General features: G+C 42.0%; 1 protein-coding gene across 4 annotated transcripts in view; it reads left to right on the top strand.

Moving 5' to 3' along the window:
• The window catches only part of Kcnk2 (potassium two pore domain channel subfamily K member 2), a 193671-nt gene that overhangs the window by 84956 nt on the left and 89526 nt on the right, over nucleotides 1-19189 (top strand). For all 4 annotated transcript variants that reach the window (XM_028759934.1, XM_028759942.1, XM_028759917.1 and 1 more), the window contains exon 3: nucleotides 14954-15071. In XM_028759934.1, the coding sequence (XP_028615767.1) occupies nucleotides 14954-15071 (118 nt within the window). The remainder of the gene's footprint in view (nucleotides 1-14953; nucleotides 15072-19189) is intronic.

The raw sequence follows: 19189 nt of genomic DNA, 5'->3' as shown, positions 1-19189 counted from the left end.
TCGGGGCACTAGCCCTGTGGATGAACAGACCCGCGGGAGGTGATTAACTGCTGAGGTCTAAGCCAAGCTGAGATGGGTTCAGCTCTCATAGTTCTCCTGTGCAGTTTTCATGTCTCTCACTTGTCTCCTAGCTCACCAGCATGAGCAGACTATGAGGTTGTGGGTTGATGGGACAGCCAAGGCAAAGGCTGCTGGAATGCCTGGGAAGGCTGGTATATCAGATCTCTCTATCCAAGGCTTTAGCAAGGGACTTTCTATAACCACACCCCTGCAGCTGAGAGGATCATCCACCCTCCTGCCTGTCATCATCTCTTGGGTCACTGTGGTCTGAAATGCTCTTGAACTTGGCGTCCTTATGTGACTGAGAATGGACAGGCAGGCAGAAGGGAGCGACGACGAGAGGACAGTGCGCTAGCAGAGGTGTCAGGCTTATTTGCTCCGCTCATGGCTGTGGGGTGAGACACTTTCCCGTTAGCCAGAGTGCTGCCTGAGGGAAGGGTTTAATTGCACATTTGTGTGACAACTCCTGGACAGGTGACAAGGGCAACTCTGTCCCAGTGGACAGAGTTTAGAATGTGTGAGGAATTCTGTTAGGTCCTTGTCTCTCGACAACATCGAGTTCTTTTCTTAAGAAGTGTTTTGTATGAGCATATGCTACGCATGCATAACAAGGAGCTTTATAAGTATCCGCATTATGCATGTAGATAGAATGTGTATATAGTGTAGGGCATATAGTCAAAGGGAAGAGTGTGTATTCACCGCATTACTTCCCTTGTTCCTTCCTTCTTCTGCTGATCCAAATCTCAGTGAATTCCCTTTCTACTTTTTGTCATGTGTGTGCATGTTTGTGAGTGTGTGCACATGTGTGTGCATGCATGGGCATACCTGTGCACACTTTTGAGACCTGTGAGTTTCACTGGGGTTGCTTCAACCAATTTAGTATTTTCATGACGTGTGCATGGCTGGGTGTGTGTTAGAGAAAGACAGGGGGTCTGGGGAGAAGCTAAGAAGCTGAGCAGCACTATGAATTGCAACACTAGGGGATGTTGCTTGTGTGTTATTTTTGCTGTCTCGATTTTGTGACACTGAGCCAGGAAATGTAAGCATAGGAAAGAGTTTCCAAGGCTCCCTGTTCTCTGAACAGTGTTGGCGAGTCACTGGGAAAGTCCTCTCTGGTGTGTGAAGAAGCTGTGCCTGGGATCTGAAAGCTCAGAGGCTTGGTAACAGCAGTGTGTCAGCTCCAGGATGATGGCACACAGACATGCTCCCTGGCCTAGAGCAAGAACTACCAATCAGCACTAGAATTCTCTTCTAGACCGGGCATGGCTTTTACTGACGGCTAGTTTGGCTTGTAGGAATGTCACTGATTCAAATACAGATTTGCAAACAGGTTCACTGTCGTCTGTCATATGGGTATGCACAGCCCCGGATTCTTCATCTCTGCTGTGACCTTTTAGTTACATGTTCAAGAAAGATGTGGACAAAGCCATTTGTTTATAAATTAGAGAAGATCACTGTTTTGCAGAAACTTGAATAAATTCTCTAAGTAAGGTCCCTTGATGAGCTTTATATAGATATTGAACCCTCCTTTTATTTAAGCTTTGGTCTGGCATGGATTTACAGCCTAAAAGGTAGAGATCAATGACTTTATGGGAAAGGCAAATAAATTTTCCTAACATGAGAAGGCAGTGCATGTTGTGAACCAGCAACATAAAGCTTCCTTTGTCACATCTTAGATTAATAATTAATTCTCTTCCTCTTTATTTTGAGACAGGGTTTCATGCAGCCCAGTGAGTCTGGAATTTACTATGTAGCTGATGTCGGCTTTTAACCGAGACTCTTTCTGTCTCCAGCCTTAAGCGCTGGGATTGCAGGCATGCGTTACCACACCCTACTTATCTTATTTACTTAGTTGTATCAGTTTATAGACATACGTATGTGTGTGTTATTGCAGCACCCTGTAGACAAAGTATTGTAAAAATATGTTCTTAGCTGCAGCCCCCCCAGTTTCATTTTCTTGCCTGTCCAAATCCTAAGTTGAAGACAGTGTCTTTATAGGCATCTCCTAGATCAGTACGTGCCTACAGCTTGCCCTCTCTCTCCTTCTAGAACCCTCACTTTCTGGCTGCCTGAATGGTCTCCAGCTGCTTTCTTTCTGCAATTTCTTCTGTTTTCTTTTCTCTCCTTCTACTTCCGCTTCCCTTCAAATTTTCCTTTTCTTTTGTTAACTCCACCACACACAGAGAGCGCTGGAAGGTGGCCAGGAAGATAATATTTAGTATTGCCGTAAGTATTATTATCCACCCAGTGACCTGGCATCCTGGCAATGTGGGAGAATGGGCATCAGGGTGCCGCTGCCTCCTCTGTGCTTTGTGTGTGCTCTTCTGGCTCCTTCTGGATTTCCAGGACTAGATCAGGCTTTGTCTTTTCTGGTTACATTGTATTCATCTTGTTGAGTGGTTCAAGTTCAGCCCTTGATTTATATAAAGCAACTTTTCTATCCATCCCTGGTACTCAGATTCAAATTGAATAATTGTATCTAAATATAATCCAGTGTAAATATATTACTGCAGCTGATTAGGAGACACTGACAGTGTTACATTGGGTGGCTCACTCCTAGAATCCCAGCTTTCCAGGGGCAGAGGCTGGTAGAACTCTGACTTAGAGTCTATATAGTGAGTTCCAGGGCTTAAAAAGGTACACAGTAAGATACTGTCTCGACAAAAGAGCTAGGAGCTGGTGAGATGGCTCAGAGACTCAGAGCACTGGCTGCTCTCCCAGAGGATCTCAGGTGAATTTGTCACACTGCATGCTGATGCACAGCTCTCTAAACTCCAGTTCCAGGGGACTCGATGGTCTATTGTGGTCTCCATGGGCACCAGGAATCCATGTGTGGTGCACAAACACACACGCAGGCAAATGATCCTACACATAAAATAAAATAAAATAAAATAAAATAAAATAAAATAAAATAAAATAAAATAAAATAAAAAGTTTAACAGAGAGTAGCTTCAAAGTCTTGACATGCTCTGTGACATCAGGTGAGGAAGGATTTAAGGGCTCCGGATACTAAAAAATAAATTCGTGTATGTTGTGAAAACCGCTCTGCTTTAGGGACCAACCAGGAGACAATTTTCCTTTCAGTATTCTATTTCTGAACATCCAATCAACTCAATATTATTTCTATGATTAAAAATGCTAAGTGCATATGACCAGAAAAGTCAGCTCAGATGCTCAATAGTGCATCTGTTTCTTTCTGGCCCTTTGATGGACGGCCCCACCCCCAGCGCTATTGTCCCGCTTGAGGTTTTGAAGTTTTGTTTCTACTAATAGGAATTCGGCTTACACTTCAAAGGCAGTGATAAACACGCTGTGTGCCTCACTAGCCGGGCACAAAAATAGTTTTGACCTGCAAATGCACAATCCCTAAATAGAGAGGAAGATGTGAGGGGACGGCTCAGAACAGAGCTTCTGAGTCTGTGGTACAGAATCCTCCTCCTGTAGCGGAGGCTACCCTCTCCAAGTTAGAAGAATCAGGGCTTCATTTTAAATAAAAGGCTTAAGTTTTGTCATGTCTTCCTTAAATGCCCATTTTTTAAAAACAAAATAGAAAATATATTCTAGTTCAAATTGTTTCTAGTAATGCTCATTAAATTAAAAGATTATATGACCCTTCTTATAAAGTCTACTCTGAGCCGGGCAGTGGTGGTGCACGCCTTTAATCTCAGCACTTGGGAGGCAGAGGCAGGCGGATTTCTGAGTTTGAGGCTGGCCTGGTCTACAGAGTGAATTCTAGGACAGCCAGGGCTATACAGAGAAACCCTGTCTCAAAAAAAAACAAAAACAAAAACAAATAAAATAAAATAAAATCTACTCTGGGGAAACCTAGAAAATGCACATACTAAACCTGAATTTAGTATGATTTAGTGATCCATGTTTTGTATTCAAAATGTAAAAGTAATTACATTTATAAGAAATCATAACTATATTTTATGAAAGAAAAGGACAAACGGATATAGATTTAGAACATGTAATCTTCACCAGTATCTAGAGAAGATAACTTGATTGTGGGATATAACACTGACATTTCTAATTCTTTTGAAATTATTTATTTATCTTATTTTACCCCCTGGGACTTGAGGTAGGATAGCCAGACAAATGTCAGGCCCACATGGTCATACAACTTCTGAAAGACAAAGTGTCATATAGTGAGCTACAAACACACTTTCACCATTAGAGGCTAGATATGTATGAATTAGAATGGAATATTTGTTTTCAAGTCATGAACATACAATTTTAAGATAGGTAATTGTCTTAAATACATAATGTATCAAGATTTGTCAGATACGTCCAAAAAACTGGGCACAATTTAAGTTTCCAACCAGAACTGAGTCAGTCAAATTTTCCAGGAGATAACATTCCAGTGACAGGAGATTTAATGTGAGTTAGCTTTAATTCTGCAGCAGTGGACATCACACCAGGGAGAAATGCATTGTCATCACACTCTGCACATTGACATGCTAGTTCTATTCTTTGTGTCCACTATTGAGCTACCATCTTGCGTGCCACAAATGTTCAGATATTAGTAATTTTATATCTTTTAACCCAGTTTTTGTTAATTATATCAACACAGTGTTCAGCTCTTACCTTGAAGGAGTAGGAGAGAGCTTATTTTAAAATCGTGTATGAGTGATCACTGACAGGAACCAGTGTCGGGTTCCTCATATAACATATTCTGAAGGAGAAGTAGCTTTTATGTTTTCAACAGAGGAAAGTCATGGGAACATCCGGTAGGCAGTTGGAAACAAAACAGGGAAATATAATGTATCAGGTCTCTGGGATTACCTGAAGATTCTTCGGCTTTGGATTGATGGGAGCTGGTGATCTAATGAGTCAGTGCATTTCAAAGACTTCTTGTCCAGGAGTTGAGGTGACAGAGAGGTTAACAATAAATGGCTGCCAGAGAGATGGAGACAGACTGAGAGAACTTGGCTCCAGATCTGGATCAGTTGGCCAACTGTTCACAGTCAAGAACTTTAATCAACTAGTCATGTTCATAGAACCTTTAGCCTAGATGTAGCTTACTTCTGGGACCTTTGGTTACAACATTAAAGAACATGTCACTGATGCCATGTGGTGACAAGATATTATCTGCTCCCACAGTGGGTCTTCAGTGGATCAAGCACATTGACAGAAAGGTCACCCCAATCAGGAAGCCCATGAAATACCAGAATATCACGGAAGGACAAAGGAGAACATAGGTTGAGCTCACTGAGGTTCAGTGGAGTGGCAGATGTGGCCTGGGGTAGATTTGTCAATAGCAGTGGATGGATCTGTAGCTCTACATGCTTGCCTGTAACAGCCTGAGGAATTCCCTTACCATTTTAGGGACCTCAACCCAATTAAAACCAGATCCTTGGCTTCCATGTACAGAGAAGTCTGGGAGAAACAGTGTGAAGAAGAGACAGGGTTTATTAAAGACATTTTGATATGGGGCAAGGATTACTGAGAGATGGCTTAGTGGTTAACAGCACTTGTTCTTTCTGCAGAGGACCCAGGTTTGGCTTTCAGCACCCACATGGTGACTTACAATCTTCCTTAATTCCAGGTCTAAGAGATCTAGGGCCCTCTTCTGGCCTCTGTGGGCACCAGGGCCACACTAGATACACTTGGAAAAAAATAGGCCAAACACTAATACTGAGAAATAATAAATCTTAACAAAGATATTTGATATAAATGTTAAGCATGTCCGTTAACAAAAGAGACTCCCAGGGAAGTGACCAGGCATGCTCAGGAGAGGGTGTGGCCTCTCCTCAAGAGAGAGCTGCAGATTAAATGTGTTGGCATTAGTCATCAATGCCTTATGGGAAGTGCTCCAGTTACATCTAAGAACCCGTTCTCCACATCTCTTTCTTTTGACGGATTGAGATTATCACGTGGTTCTAAGATGCCTTGGGTTATGATTACCATCTGATAAAGTAAAACCATTAGCCACTGGGGGTACACAGGGGTTTCTGGTGAGAGTCCTAGAAATTGCAGGTTTTCATCTGGAAAGAGGGGATGGCCTTGAGCAGTTGTTGACTGGGCTGGAGTTCTTGTTGCTTATCTGTCACGGGGTTTCAATAAGCCCAGAGGGCTAGGGGTCCCTTCCACTCCCCCCCACAATCTGTAGTTTTCCCAACTTCCTGTTCTGCTTGGTTTTATCATATAACTAACTATAAAGCAACACTGGAAGACTATCATTCTGCTCAGCATATAATGGCTGGAGAAGTAGCTTTGTGACAAAGACCAACACTGGCACCTATAAAGAACCTTCTAGACAAGACAGTTCAACAAATTTAGGAAGTGGATAATCCAGTGTAGCAGTTCTTCATTGGTTCACACAGACCATTCAAGGTTTCCTACACTCCTCCAGTGTGCCCTGGTCCAAGCCTGCAAAGAACAAGGCCCATCCTGATAGACTCTCTGGGAAATGCAGGGCCTTTATGATAAGATGGTAATTAACGCAGAAACCCACAACTGGACAACTTGCAGAGAGTAAGAGACTTTGGAGCACTCAGAGTGGGATGTCTTTACCACCCTCCCCTCAAGGCTCAGGCAGAGGAGGTGGAAACAGTGGAAGAGCCAGGGGTGGTGGATGAGTCCAAGAAAATAGTGTCTTCACCACAGCAGGGCTCACAGCAGAGACTGTGACAGTGTGCACAAGGCCTGCAAAGTCCAAGTAGATAAAACTCCAGCATGGGGAAGGGAGAAGGGAAAGCAGACACAAAGCCCCACCCCTAACTAGGAAGCCATTTGCAGTTGATACCTGCTGGGGAAGGGAAAATCAGTTTCTCTAGTGGAGTGGTACTGAGCATGTCAGCCACACTCCAGGGCTGACCCCAGGCCCAGAAGCAGCTGCCAGCTCAGGCAGATTCCACACTGCTTTGTTTGTTTGTTTTTTACTGTGTTTTTGTTTATTTTTTCTTTCTTCCTTCCCCTTCCTTCCTTCCTTCCTTCCTTCCTTCCTTCCTTCCTTCCTTCCTTCCTTCCTTCCTTGTTTTTCTTTCCTTTCTTTCTTTGCTTTTCTTTCCTTTTTTTCTTTGCTTTTCTTTCCTTTTCTGTTTTATTTGGATTTTTTCCTTTTTCTTCTCTTTTTCTGAGGGAGAAAAAAAACTATGAAGTTTGGTGGTATAGGGAGGTGGAGAGGATCTGAGGGGAGTTGGAAAAGGGGAAAGAATATAAACAAAGTATGTTGTATGAAACATATATTTTTAAATGAAAAACTTTGAAATAATTGCCACTGTCTAGAATTAGGCTATCCTCACGTTGGCACATAGCCAGAGGTAAAAGACAACGTGAAGTCTTAAGGTCCTGCAGCTTCTGGCCACAGTGTCACATGTGACTGTGTGTCCCTGAGGAATTGTGATTGTTTCATGCTGCAACAGTAAATCACAATAGGGCCCACCATTACCTTCTCACTAAGTTGTGACTGGCTACAGTGTGTCATTTATTTCCTTCAAGCTTGGTTTCCTTCAAGGTTTTCACAGTAGCCTGAAGAAGCAGGCTACTGTGGCAGAAGCTGTCAGACATGGCACTGTAAATGTGTAACTTGATTCCTTTGGGTTGCCCACAGGAAGTAGTTATCATATGTTACAGAAATCTGGATGGAGAATGCTTATTTTAAGGGACTGCATAACCATACAGATGCCAGTAGAAATGACTTTACCATTGTAGCAATTTTTTAGAAACAATAACCTTTTTTTTTTTAAAAAAAAAAAGGAGCAAATGAGACCATTCCTGAGTCTGTTGAAACTATTCTCTGTACATCATTGATGCAAACTATGAAGTTTGCACGCAACTAAAAAATGGGGCAGATTTTTTCGTTATAATTCTCAAATTGGGGTTGGAGTGTCCAGAAGGGCTCAGTGGTTAAGAGAGCTTGCAGCTTTTGCAGAGGACTTGGGTTCCTAGCACCCATATTATGTGCTGCACAACTGTCTATAATTTCCATTCCAGGGAGCCAATACCTTCTTCCAGACTCTGTGAGCGCAAACACACAAATGGTACACATAAACTCACACAGGCACACACACACACACAAACACACACACATACACACATACACACACCCCACGTGAATAAAACTTCAAAAGTCAAAGTCTTCAAATATGTGTACATTATTAGTATAATCCTACTTTTAGGATTTTAGGTGTGGCAGTATTTAAATGAAATACTAATTATGGTGTTTACAGGGGGAGTTTGTAGAAAGCATTCGGGACATTTTGCATTGTTCTGAGAGACATAAGAGTCTCTGTTGGCAGAAAAAAAGTGAGACTAAGGGCCTGGAGAAAATGACACAGTGGGTAAAAACGTTGTTGGGCTCTGATGCAGAAGGTCACATTGTTCCATGTCTGACAGGTCTCTTGAGCTTGGCACAAGATGAATGACTCCCTTTTCTTCATGGGGCTTCCTCTTCTCTGCCCTGATCTGGGTAGGCCATCTCCCACACCCTCTATCTGAGGACTGTCACATAGCCTTGGTGAGATTACAGGCTCAACTTCCTTCCTCCTGATAGGAACCTGTCCAGCAAGCACCTGTGATCCCTGGAATCCCTCTCCATGCAAATGAGGCATTCCCTGCATCCTGAACTCCAACCAATAGTACATACCCATCCTGGAAACCCCCACTTCCTTCCCCAAAACTACATAGCTCTTGATTCACCTAGAATAAAAGTTAAGCTGCCTCTGTGAAGCTGATCCCAGCTGTCTGTCATTTCTGTCTGAGCCCTGTCCTTCGACTCTGCTCCCTTTGTCCTTGTGGGCCTGTGGCCAACAGCCCTGGGGAAAATGGGGTCCACAAACACTTGTTGAGCAATCATGAGGACCTGAGTTTGGATTCCTAATACCCATGTACAAACTGAGAGGAGTGGTGCAGCCTGTGACCCCAGAGCTGTTTGGGGCAGAGATGAAGGGATCCCTGGGACTGGCCACCAGCCTAGGCAGAAACTGGTGAGCTCAAGGTCAGTGAGAGACCCCATCTCAAGAGAAAGAGGCGGATAATACTGCAGCAGGACCCCAAGGCCTTTCTCTGATCTCTACATGTATAGACATAGTGAGGTACAGCTGTACCATAGGCATGCATGCAAAAAAATTGCAACCAGATTTGGAGAGCGTGTTCACTTTTACATTTAGTGAGACCAGTTTAAAGGCAATGCCTCCTTCGGGTCTTTTCAGGAATAGCCACTTTAGTTACTTCAAGACATGAAAAGTCCTTCCTTGCCATCATATGTTCCTGACTACCAGTTTCCCTCTGGATTCTAAGGATGTGCTAACCTCTGAGTATGAAGCAGAGATGTATGTGAGTCTCACCAGTGTTTGAGGCCGAAGCCAGGTACAGTTCTGATAGGGCAGATGGCATTGCTGTATTAATTTTTTACAGCTCAAGAATGAACACATCCACCATCTAACTCAGGCACATTGATTCTAAAGCCAGCATTGTCACAGAGAGCAAGATTTTCTGTAATGACCTTAATGTGTAAATGCCTTTGTCATTCCTTAAACTAAATGTTTGGACTAGAGCCACGTGCTCGACTTCTTTTTCCTGAATGCACTTTTTTCTATTAATTTCTTATTTTATTTGTTTTGTGAAGTTAATCTCATGTATAACCAGCTAGTTGAGGTTAGCCTTGAATTTCTCATCCTCTTGACTCTGCCTCCTGAATGCTGGAATAACAATGTGTACCACTACCACACTCCAGACCTTACACTGCATTCATGAGGTACTGGGGTGGAACCCAGAGCTTCATGCATGCTGGGAAGTGGGTCTGTCCACTGACTCACATCCCAAGGTTCCTTGGTGCATATTCTGTCTGTGAATTTGATTAGCAATGTAAGTATAAATCCATGGTGATCGGCATTCTTTATGTGTGGGGCTTAAACTTGGAAGACTGTACTTAATTAACATTGTAAAGACATATGTCTTAGGGTAGGTATGTGTGAGGTGACGTTCTCTTCATCTTAATCCAGACACTTCAGCCCCTTATAAATTACCAGTGCCACTTGATAGTTCACAAGACTTAGTCTTAGTAGAAAAGTGAGGTTTTTAGGCTTCTATGATCATGCGTGTGTACATGTGTGTGTACCCGTGTGTGTGTGTGTGTGTGTGCATGTGTGTGAACATGTATATGCATGAATGTGAAGGCCTGAGGTTGACACTGAAAGTTTACCTCGATCACTGCCCCTCTTGAGTTTTGAGACAGGCTCTCTTAGTGAACCTAATGTTCAGTGATTCTGCAGGAACTGCTGGACACTCTCTAGTTTCAGTGTCTCAGGAGTTTTAAGTCACGCAGACCATAGATTCACTAGAATCGAGGGACTATAAAGCAATAACGTTTTGTTTGTCTTATGTTTAATTAGAATCACATTTCTTTCTTTACTCAGTATATACCTTGTGCTGTTATTCCTATCTTAAATACTTTCAAAGACCTGTTTAGCTCAGCTGAGGAGGAAGTGTGTCCCACAGAGGTGGATCAGTGCCAAGTGACCATTGATGCCAGGGGTTAAGATTCTGAAAGTGGACTCTGGCACTGGTGCAAAGCACAGTGGCCTGCTTTCCAGGCTGCCTGCAGCAAGAGATGTGCCTGGAATGTTCTAGGATAGTCACATTGTACCATTCATTAACCTGCCCAGCAGGAGCTTGTATGCCTTTTAGTAAGACTTTGCAAGACATTTTAAAAAAATTATTCTTATTTTTCTGGGTGTATGCATATACACACATAAGAACCTGTGAAGTTCAGAAGAGGATACCAGATGCCCTGGAGGTAGAGTTGCAGGCAGTTGTGAGCCATGGGCCATGGGTTCTGGGAACTGAACCAGTGTCTTCTGCAGCAAATGCTCCAAATCACTGAATCGTCTTTCCAAAAATAATTTCTAAGATTTTATTTATATCTTTCAAAAATTGTATTTATATATTAAATTTATTTATTTTTATTTATATTCTATTATTATATATAAGTAATATATTATAAATGATCTATATAAATAAAAACAGTATATTATTTATATTTTAAAATTCTTATTTATATTTTAAAACTTGTTCTCAAAAAATATTTAAAAGACACTTGCTTACCAACAGTCAATATGTTTAATGGCACACTCTTCTATTTGTTGTGGATTTTGTCTGAGAAAAAACCTGCTTTCGTTGTTCTTATTCAACCTTTCTGTGGGATTCTGATGAAAAAGTGAAAAGCAAGAGAGCACAGCTACCGAAAACTACGAGATAAAAAAAACCACAGTACAGAAGCAAGCTCTCCCCAGGTTCACAAAGAACTCACAAACTCGGTGGTAAGCAGTGGTTCTCCAGTTCGGTCCCTAGGAACTTCTCAGATCTATGACAAGGTCAAATTAATCTTCATTCATTTTTTTATAGATTTACTTGATTATGTGTCTGTGTGAGGATGTGTGCATGTGGGTACAGGTGCCTGAGGAGGCCAGCAGGGGGCGGCAGATCCCCTGCACAGGAGATAAAGTTGTGAGCCACCCTATGTGACTGCAAACCAAACCCACTGAGCCATCTCTTCAGCGCCCAAAGGAATTTTCTTGGTATCATGAAGGTGTTTTGTCTTTTGGGTTCTGTTTTATTCATGTAGAGTACAGTTTTCTGGAGTTTATGTGATGGGCTGCCCCAACAGATTGTCTGTAGAAGTATGTATTAGGATGCATTTGTCTTGTATTGAGCCACATATTAAAGAGATTTATAAAATTATAAAGCTGCATCTCTACTTACTACATTTTGCAGTAAAAAAAAATCAACATGCAAATTTAGATATAAATATACAAAAGTATATTTTAAATATAAAATTTACTTATATTTTTATATTTTAAATATAAAAAAGTATAATTTAAGTGTACAAAATAAAAGCTCATTGATTTCGTCAGTAAGTGGTGAGACTATAAAGTGTGTCTGAGACTAAAAACTTTCAAGGACTGATATCTCAAAAGATGAGAAATATACATTTGTGTATTCAACACTGGTTGATAATTTTTAATCTAAAACAGAAAAAAGGTAGATTCTCTAAAAGTGATCACATAGGCCTGCGTTAATGTAGAACAATACCCCAGGTGTGCTTTTCTGATGCAGTAAAGATATAAGCTGTGGCCATGGTAGGAACTCTGGGCTGTTATGTGACTATTCTTTTTCCTTTTTTATAGATTTCATTTATTTTAAATGTGTGTGTATTTGATTTGTGTGTGATGAGAGTCTATGTAAGAGAGAGAGGGAGAGAGAGGGGGAGAGGGAGAGAAAAAGAGAAAGATGGGGAGAAAGAGAAAGATAGAGGGGAAGGGACAGATAGAGAGAGGAAGGGGGAGAGAAAGAGAAAAGGAGGCAGAGGGGGGAAGAAAGAGGGAGAAGGAGAAGGAAGGAGAGGGAGGAGGAAGGAGAGGAAGAAGGAGGGAGAGGGAGAAGGAGAGGGAGAGGGAGTGGGAAAGAAAGGAAGAAGGAGGGGAGGAGGAGGGAGAAGGGGAAGGAGGGGGAGGGGAGGGAGAAGGAGGAGGAGGGGAAGGGAGAGGGAGAAGAAAAGAGCAGACAGAGAAGGAGAGGGAAAGGGAGAGGGAGAGAGAGAGGAAGAGGGAGAGGGAGAGGAAGAGGGAGAGGGAGAGGGACAGGGAGAGGGAGAGGGAGAGGGAGAAGGAGAAGGAGAGGGAGAAGGAGGGAGAGGGAGAGAGGCATACTCCGCATCACGGAACAAGAGTCAAGGTCTTTCTCTGTAGTCTAGCCTTGTGCTCTCAATCCCCCTGCCTCTGCTTTCAGTTATAGGTGTGCATCACACAGTCTGAAGAAAAATTTAAATATACTGGACTCACGAAAATTTGCGTAAAACTTCAAAAACATGTTTTTTATTTTTAATTTTGTCTGTGCTTGCTGTTGGGGATAGAACCCAGGTCTTACTGTATACCGCTTAGGTGCTGTACAACCCAGCTACACACCCAGTCTGTCTGTCTTCCTCCCTGTGCTCCTCCTCCTCCTCTCCCTCCTCCTCTTCCTCCTCCTCTTCCTCCTCCTCTTCTTCCTCTTCCTCCTCTAAACATTTCTAAACATTTGTTATGAGTGTAGTTATGAATATGATTCTAAACATTTGTTATGAGTGTAGTGAAGATAAAATGTTATTAATATTAGGATGATTGCTAAACCTTTGTATGTTGTTGAGCGACAGTCATAGTCTTCTAGATGGATAATGGCTATTTTCCATCCAGCATTATAAAATATTAATAATATTTAATGTGGCTAATTTATTTCTAGCAATCTCTCCTGAGGAAACATTTAGAAACAGGGGAGTATTTGTACACAAGCGTATTCACAAAAAAAAAAAAAATTTATAGTGAAATACACTTTCTAACAGCAGGACTCTGTGTACTAGACTATGATAAATACGAGAATAGCAAGTAGAAACACATGGCTAATATTACTATGAAGGACATTATTAAATAAGTTGCTAATAGTGCTAGTCAATACACAGTTTTTTCTTGGTCATTACCAAGTTATGATTAAATAAGAATGGAGAATACAACATTTAGCATAGGTTATGAGTCTAACTATATAAAAGGCATATTGAACCAGATTTGGTGGCTCATGTCTGTAATCACAGCAAGTTGGGGGGATAAGGCAGAAAGATGGAGAGTTTAAAGCTAGCCTGGGCTACATAGCAAGACCTTTTTAAAAAAAAAAAGGTAAAGAATAAAAGCTACCAGCAGTATGTGCCTCAGTACATTAATAGGGATGTGTCTGTGTTCTGGAATAGTATTTTTTAGTCATCTTTTTAGAATTCTACCTTATTTTCCTAATTTTGCTTTTATGATGAACATATCCTATAAAGTAAGTGAAAACAATATGCTCCAAATTGATTTGGCACACGAGTATTTCCACTTTAATCTATAGATTGGTCATCGGTTTTGAACAGCTGTGAAATGAGATTCCTCTGAGTTGCTCGCCCTCTGTCAGCCAGTGGCCGGTGGAGCAGGGTGCCCTTTAATCTCCCTTTGTTTATAACCACGATTCCATTGTAAACAACCTGCGCCATCTTGACCTTTTTCCTTGCCCGTCAGACGATTCTCTAGCCCATTCTAAAATCTGAAAGCTAAGGGATAAAGCTTTCTCTAGTTGTAGCAGAAACATCATCTGGCTATCACAGTGTGTCTATCTCTTTGGCTACATATTTGCTTCTGATTAATCAACATCGTTTACGTATTTTCTTCTGGTGAAATCTACATCATTCACACTTCCAGAGGGGATGGTCACGCCATCTCTCAGTCTACTTCTTATGTGGCATGCACAAGGAGCATGCAAATACATGTGGTCCCCGTGAACTCTGCTTAGGATGGCCTTGGGTGATTCTCGTTCTTGAAGAATTCACTAGAATCTGCAGAGATGTAAGGCATCTAGCTCTAAGAGGGTTGACATAGTGTAGTCACAGGCCACCATGATCTTCTCACCTCGGTCTGTTTCATGAAATCTTTCAAAATATGCTAGTGGCTCTTACAGCTCAGTCTTGGATATTACCATTAACGTCTGAAATCATAGACATGTTCATGAAACTATCATGGGTTATTTAAATATAGCATGCAATACGATACTTAAATCTGCAACCAATCCACTCTGCTTATCAGAGAACAGTGATATACTCAGGTGTTGATTCAAACGTGTTACTAAACATGTCAGTGGAGATGCTGTAAGTATGTACTACTAGAAGCTCCGTACCAATCTACTCCCTTGCGGTGAAATGAAAATTCTCATGATTTAAGTGATGTTTCTTGTTGAGAATAAAGTTTTGATCTCTTAACACTTTCTAAATGGAAAAATCAAAGACTTAAAGTTGATCCCTGTGTGTAATTTGTCATACCCGGGGTGGGAGTTGAGATGTTTGATGCCGCTATATGATTGACATGCACTGATAAGTCTCTTTTTAAACTTGCAGCAAATAGTGGCAGCAATAAATGCAGGGATTATCCCCTTAGGAAACAGCTCCAATCAAGTTAGTCACTGGGACCTCGGAAGCTCTTTCTTCTTTGCTGGTACTGTTATCACAACCATAGGTAGGAGACGACTCCCTTTCTCTTTTCTTTTTTGGTATAGTTTGCGACCTGACGTTTATCTGTTCAAGTTTCCCTTTTATAGTTAGTTGGTCAAAGCCGTCTGAGATAGAAAACTAGCTGATAATACACAGAGTTCTGAATTAAATGTTTGAATCGGGGGAATCGGCAGACTAGCTGTCGGTTCAGAACGTAGAGTTAAGTTTAAAATCTGTATCTGTAAAACTCAGGAGCAATATGGTGGAGACATTTGACAAGTGGTAACATACTGTAATATATCCAGATTGGTTTGAGATGATGGTTTCTTTATCCATGTACTTCCCCACACCCACTTACCCCCCACCCCCACCCCAGGCCTCTTGTCTTCAGTATGACAGTATGACAGAATTTGACTCTGGTTTTGACTTTGATATGGTTATTCGATGTTACCTATCTCGGTTTATAAATCTTACCCTCTCCCACTTAACAGAGCACCCGCTGTTATAGCGATTGCTCATGTGTGAGGATTACTTCAGGGTGTGCTGTCTGCATGTTATATTTTGACAGTAGCTTAGATGTATTGACTGTATTAACTGTGACCCCAGGCATGACTCCAAAAGATGTCTTGCCAAATCTCATTCTCTTTCTCTACACTGGAAATGTTGTTGCCACAGAAGCTCATGTTGCTTTTGAGCTTGTCTTAGGTGTGCTCAGCACGCTCGGGACAGCAGGAGACACGCACACAGTCCTTCCTCTAGTAACCAGACTTTTGATGTGGCAAAACTTTCCAGAAGATTTCTGTTCCTATCCCATACTGCATGCCACCTTTGCCATTCTCCAAGGTTGGGCGAGGGTTCTAGCTTTCTGGTTCATTCAAGGGAGTGTATTTAAACCATGACCTTTGATAATAAGGATTCATCAGAGTCTCGGATGCACTTCAGGGGAGGATAACGCACATATGAGCTCATCTCTCATGGGGTGGGATCTCCACTTATGGGACAGTCTGAGATGGTAAATGTTTCGATTTTATTGGTTACCATCTACAAATTATAACTCAGTGCACTGTCGTCTATAACAGTTTTGGGGTCACTCTTCAGCAATGTTTGTACATTCCCGTAAGGATGCTTTTCCATACTGATGTGCCTTTCTCCAGAGATCAAGAAAAGAGGTTGACACTGACGTTTCTATCAGCTAGGTCAAAAGTTGTGTTGCTGCGAAAATCTGGAAGAGCAGCAACTTTGGTTCTTAACCGTAATAACAGGTTCTGCTTGAGGCTTAGACATGTTGGCCATTTCTACTGTGGAAATGACTATTTATTGTGTAAACTACTTAGAGTCTGTAAGCATGGAGGGGGCATAAAAAGAAAAAAGAAAGGCTCACAGGCTGAGTGAGAACGGTTTGTTCCTGTCCAGGGATAACTCTAGAGTTCATATCGTAACTCATTGTGCCGCTAAGTTATTTCGCAAGAGACGCAATCATTATATGTCCTTAGGGCTACACTGTATGTTTATAAACAGTCTTGAGTTTTTTTTTTGAATCCCCAAATTCAGAAAGTTTCACAGACATATACTTCAGCACATGAAGATAAATAAACCATTGTTACCAGTCTTACCCCCAAATTATAGCCATTGAACACAGTAGCTGGTTATTTGGGCTACTTAGGAAGCTGCCTGTGAGCCCTGTCTTTTACTGTTCCATCTCAGTTTATAGCCTATGGTGGCTCAAGTCATTCTGAGTCACGATCTTTTGCTTTATGATCTTTGTTACTCCTGTGTCAAGGCCATCTTCTCTGACCTTGGACTAGATGAAGAGTTAGACCACGGTAAAAACATTGGTTTCTTTTTTAAGTGTCCATATGACAGCCAGATTTTGCATCTGTGCAATTCAAAGAATAAATATTAGTGTTTTCTATGCTCATGTGACCCTTATGTATTTCTCCACCACGCAGGCTGTGCCCTGCCACTAACTGCACTGCTCCTTTTGAAATTAGAACTTTGGAGAATTTGGGCAGGTGGCTTGCAGTGTCTTGAGTAGGATGTCCTGTGAAGGCCATGTGGGCTGCAGATGTCCTTGGCTTTTCTATTTCACGTTATCAGTTTAAGATGCAAATATGAACCAGGCAGCTTGTTCATTGGAACAATGTTCAAGGGAAGGCTTATTATGCAAAGCAGCATATTAAACTTTAAGACCCAAATTTAAGGAATTGCTTCCCAATTACTCACCCTTTCTAAAATCAGATCCTTCCAGCTTCCCCCAAATTTATTCCACAGCTGCACACATGCTGTCTATCTGTGATCATTCTTTCTATTTTTTTTCCAGAACTTACTTCTAGCCCACCAGCTCACATAGTTGGCCCTGCCTTCAAAGCAACCCCAGACTTGACTGGTCACCTTTCTACCTGCTACTGATTTGGTCTAAACCAATTTTCCTACACATCACGTTTACTGGAGAGGCTTACTCACACTCTCCCTTTTTTTCCCCCAATTCAGTCACCAAAAAAGCCACAGCCCCACACCTGTTGCTGCTAGTGAAGCCAAGTCTCTAAAGTCAGGAATCTTTATCTGTTTGGTTTTCTTCCTGAGCCTCCAATTTCTGAGATACAATGAGTATTTAAGAAATAATGTAGGGAGAGCTGTAGAGATGGCTCAAGGGTTAAGAATCCTTACGGATCTTGCAGAGGACTCAGGTTGGCAAAGATTGGGCAACTCACAACTCCTGTAACTGGTTTTAGGAGATCCACTCTATTTCTTGAAGTATACAGGCACCTGCACACATGTGGTGCACATGAAACCTCTCTCTCTCTCTCTTGCTTGCTCTCCCCCCCCCCTCACATACATAAATAAAAACATTTAGTTTTAAAAGAATGAATCTTACAATTGAGAACAAATAGGCAGTTAGGTGGTGTGAGCTGTGGCTGGGTGGGTTTTACTTGACACTGTTCAACACATCTCATCAATAGCTGGCCTGATCATGCATTTATTTATTCAGTGGATAGCAAATGCCCTATCTTTGCTGCTGTCAATCTAAGAGTCAATGTCTTTGACTCCAGCATGCACAACCAAGATTCAGGATGGTTGGTGGGCAGATAAACACAATAAGGTGTATCAGGTGCTATAAGCTAAGAGCATTTAATGGGGACCCATGGGGTACTATACAGGATATTGAAGTAAGTGGGTAGGGAGGAAGGGGCAAAGCATGCTTGCCTCTGGTTAATAAGTGTCATCCCAAGACTGGAAAAAAGTGACTTTCAAGGAAAATGCATATGGATGAGAGGATTCCAGGCACAGCAAGCTGAGGGGCAGAGATGAAGGTAGAAGTATGGGTTTGCAGGTCATCTGGAGTGGTTGCTGATGTCAGAGGGCCTCATCCTGAGGATCCTGTGACTTGGTGCCAGTCTAAGGGGCTCGTATTAGATTCTTGCTGCTTTTGTAACCATTGGGAACTTAAGGAAGAAGGACACAGATGCTGTTTACAGTTTCATTTTAGTGAAAAAATTTACACACGTAAAGGAGCCAGAGATGTCACGTAATCCTTACACGAAACTGAGGTCAAAATGTGGTTAGAAGTGGGAAAGGAGAACATGGGCCACTGCCGAAGATGATGAACCCAAGTTGGACATGAACTGTGAACTATGAACTGGAACCATGCTTTGAAGAAAACATTGTGTTTCTGCTGGTAGGAGAGAAAAGCTGCCCTGTCTGTAGTAGATCCAGCTAAAACCCAGTCAGAGCATCAACTTGACTTGGTTTGGGGATGAAGAGGTAAATATTTATTATGTAGGCCAGAGGGTCATTTAAGGCCATTTAAGGGGGAAGCAGGAAATGCTGACTGCTAGAGGTGAAGGGGAAAGGCAGTTGAATATAAATTGATATCCAATGATTTTGTACCTACTAAATAAGAGAAAACATTGATTTTTTTTTAAAGTAACATGAGAGATGAGAGTGGTGTTAGGTACATCTTTCAGGAAGAAGGTAACTAGAAACCACTCAGTCAATGGAAGTGTGGACAGTAACACACACAGGAGCCACAGGAGCCACAGGAGCCACAGGAGCCATAGTGACACACAGGGGCCACAAGAGCCACAGGAGCCACGGGAGCCACAGGAGCCACAGGAGCCACAGGAGCCATAGAAGCCACAGAAG

This window comes from Grammomys surdaster, unplaced genomic scaffold (assembly GCF_004785775.1).
Source record: "Grammomys surdaster isolate TR1022 unplaced genomic scaffold, NIH_TR_1.0 130, whole genome shotgun sequence".
Lineage (NCBI taxonomy): Eukaryota > Metazoa > Chordata > Mammalia > Rodentia > Muridae > Grammomys > Grammomys surdaster.
This window is presented reverse-complemented; position numbering and strand designations above follow the sequence as displayed.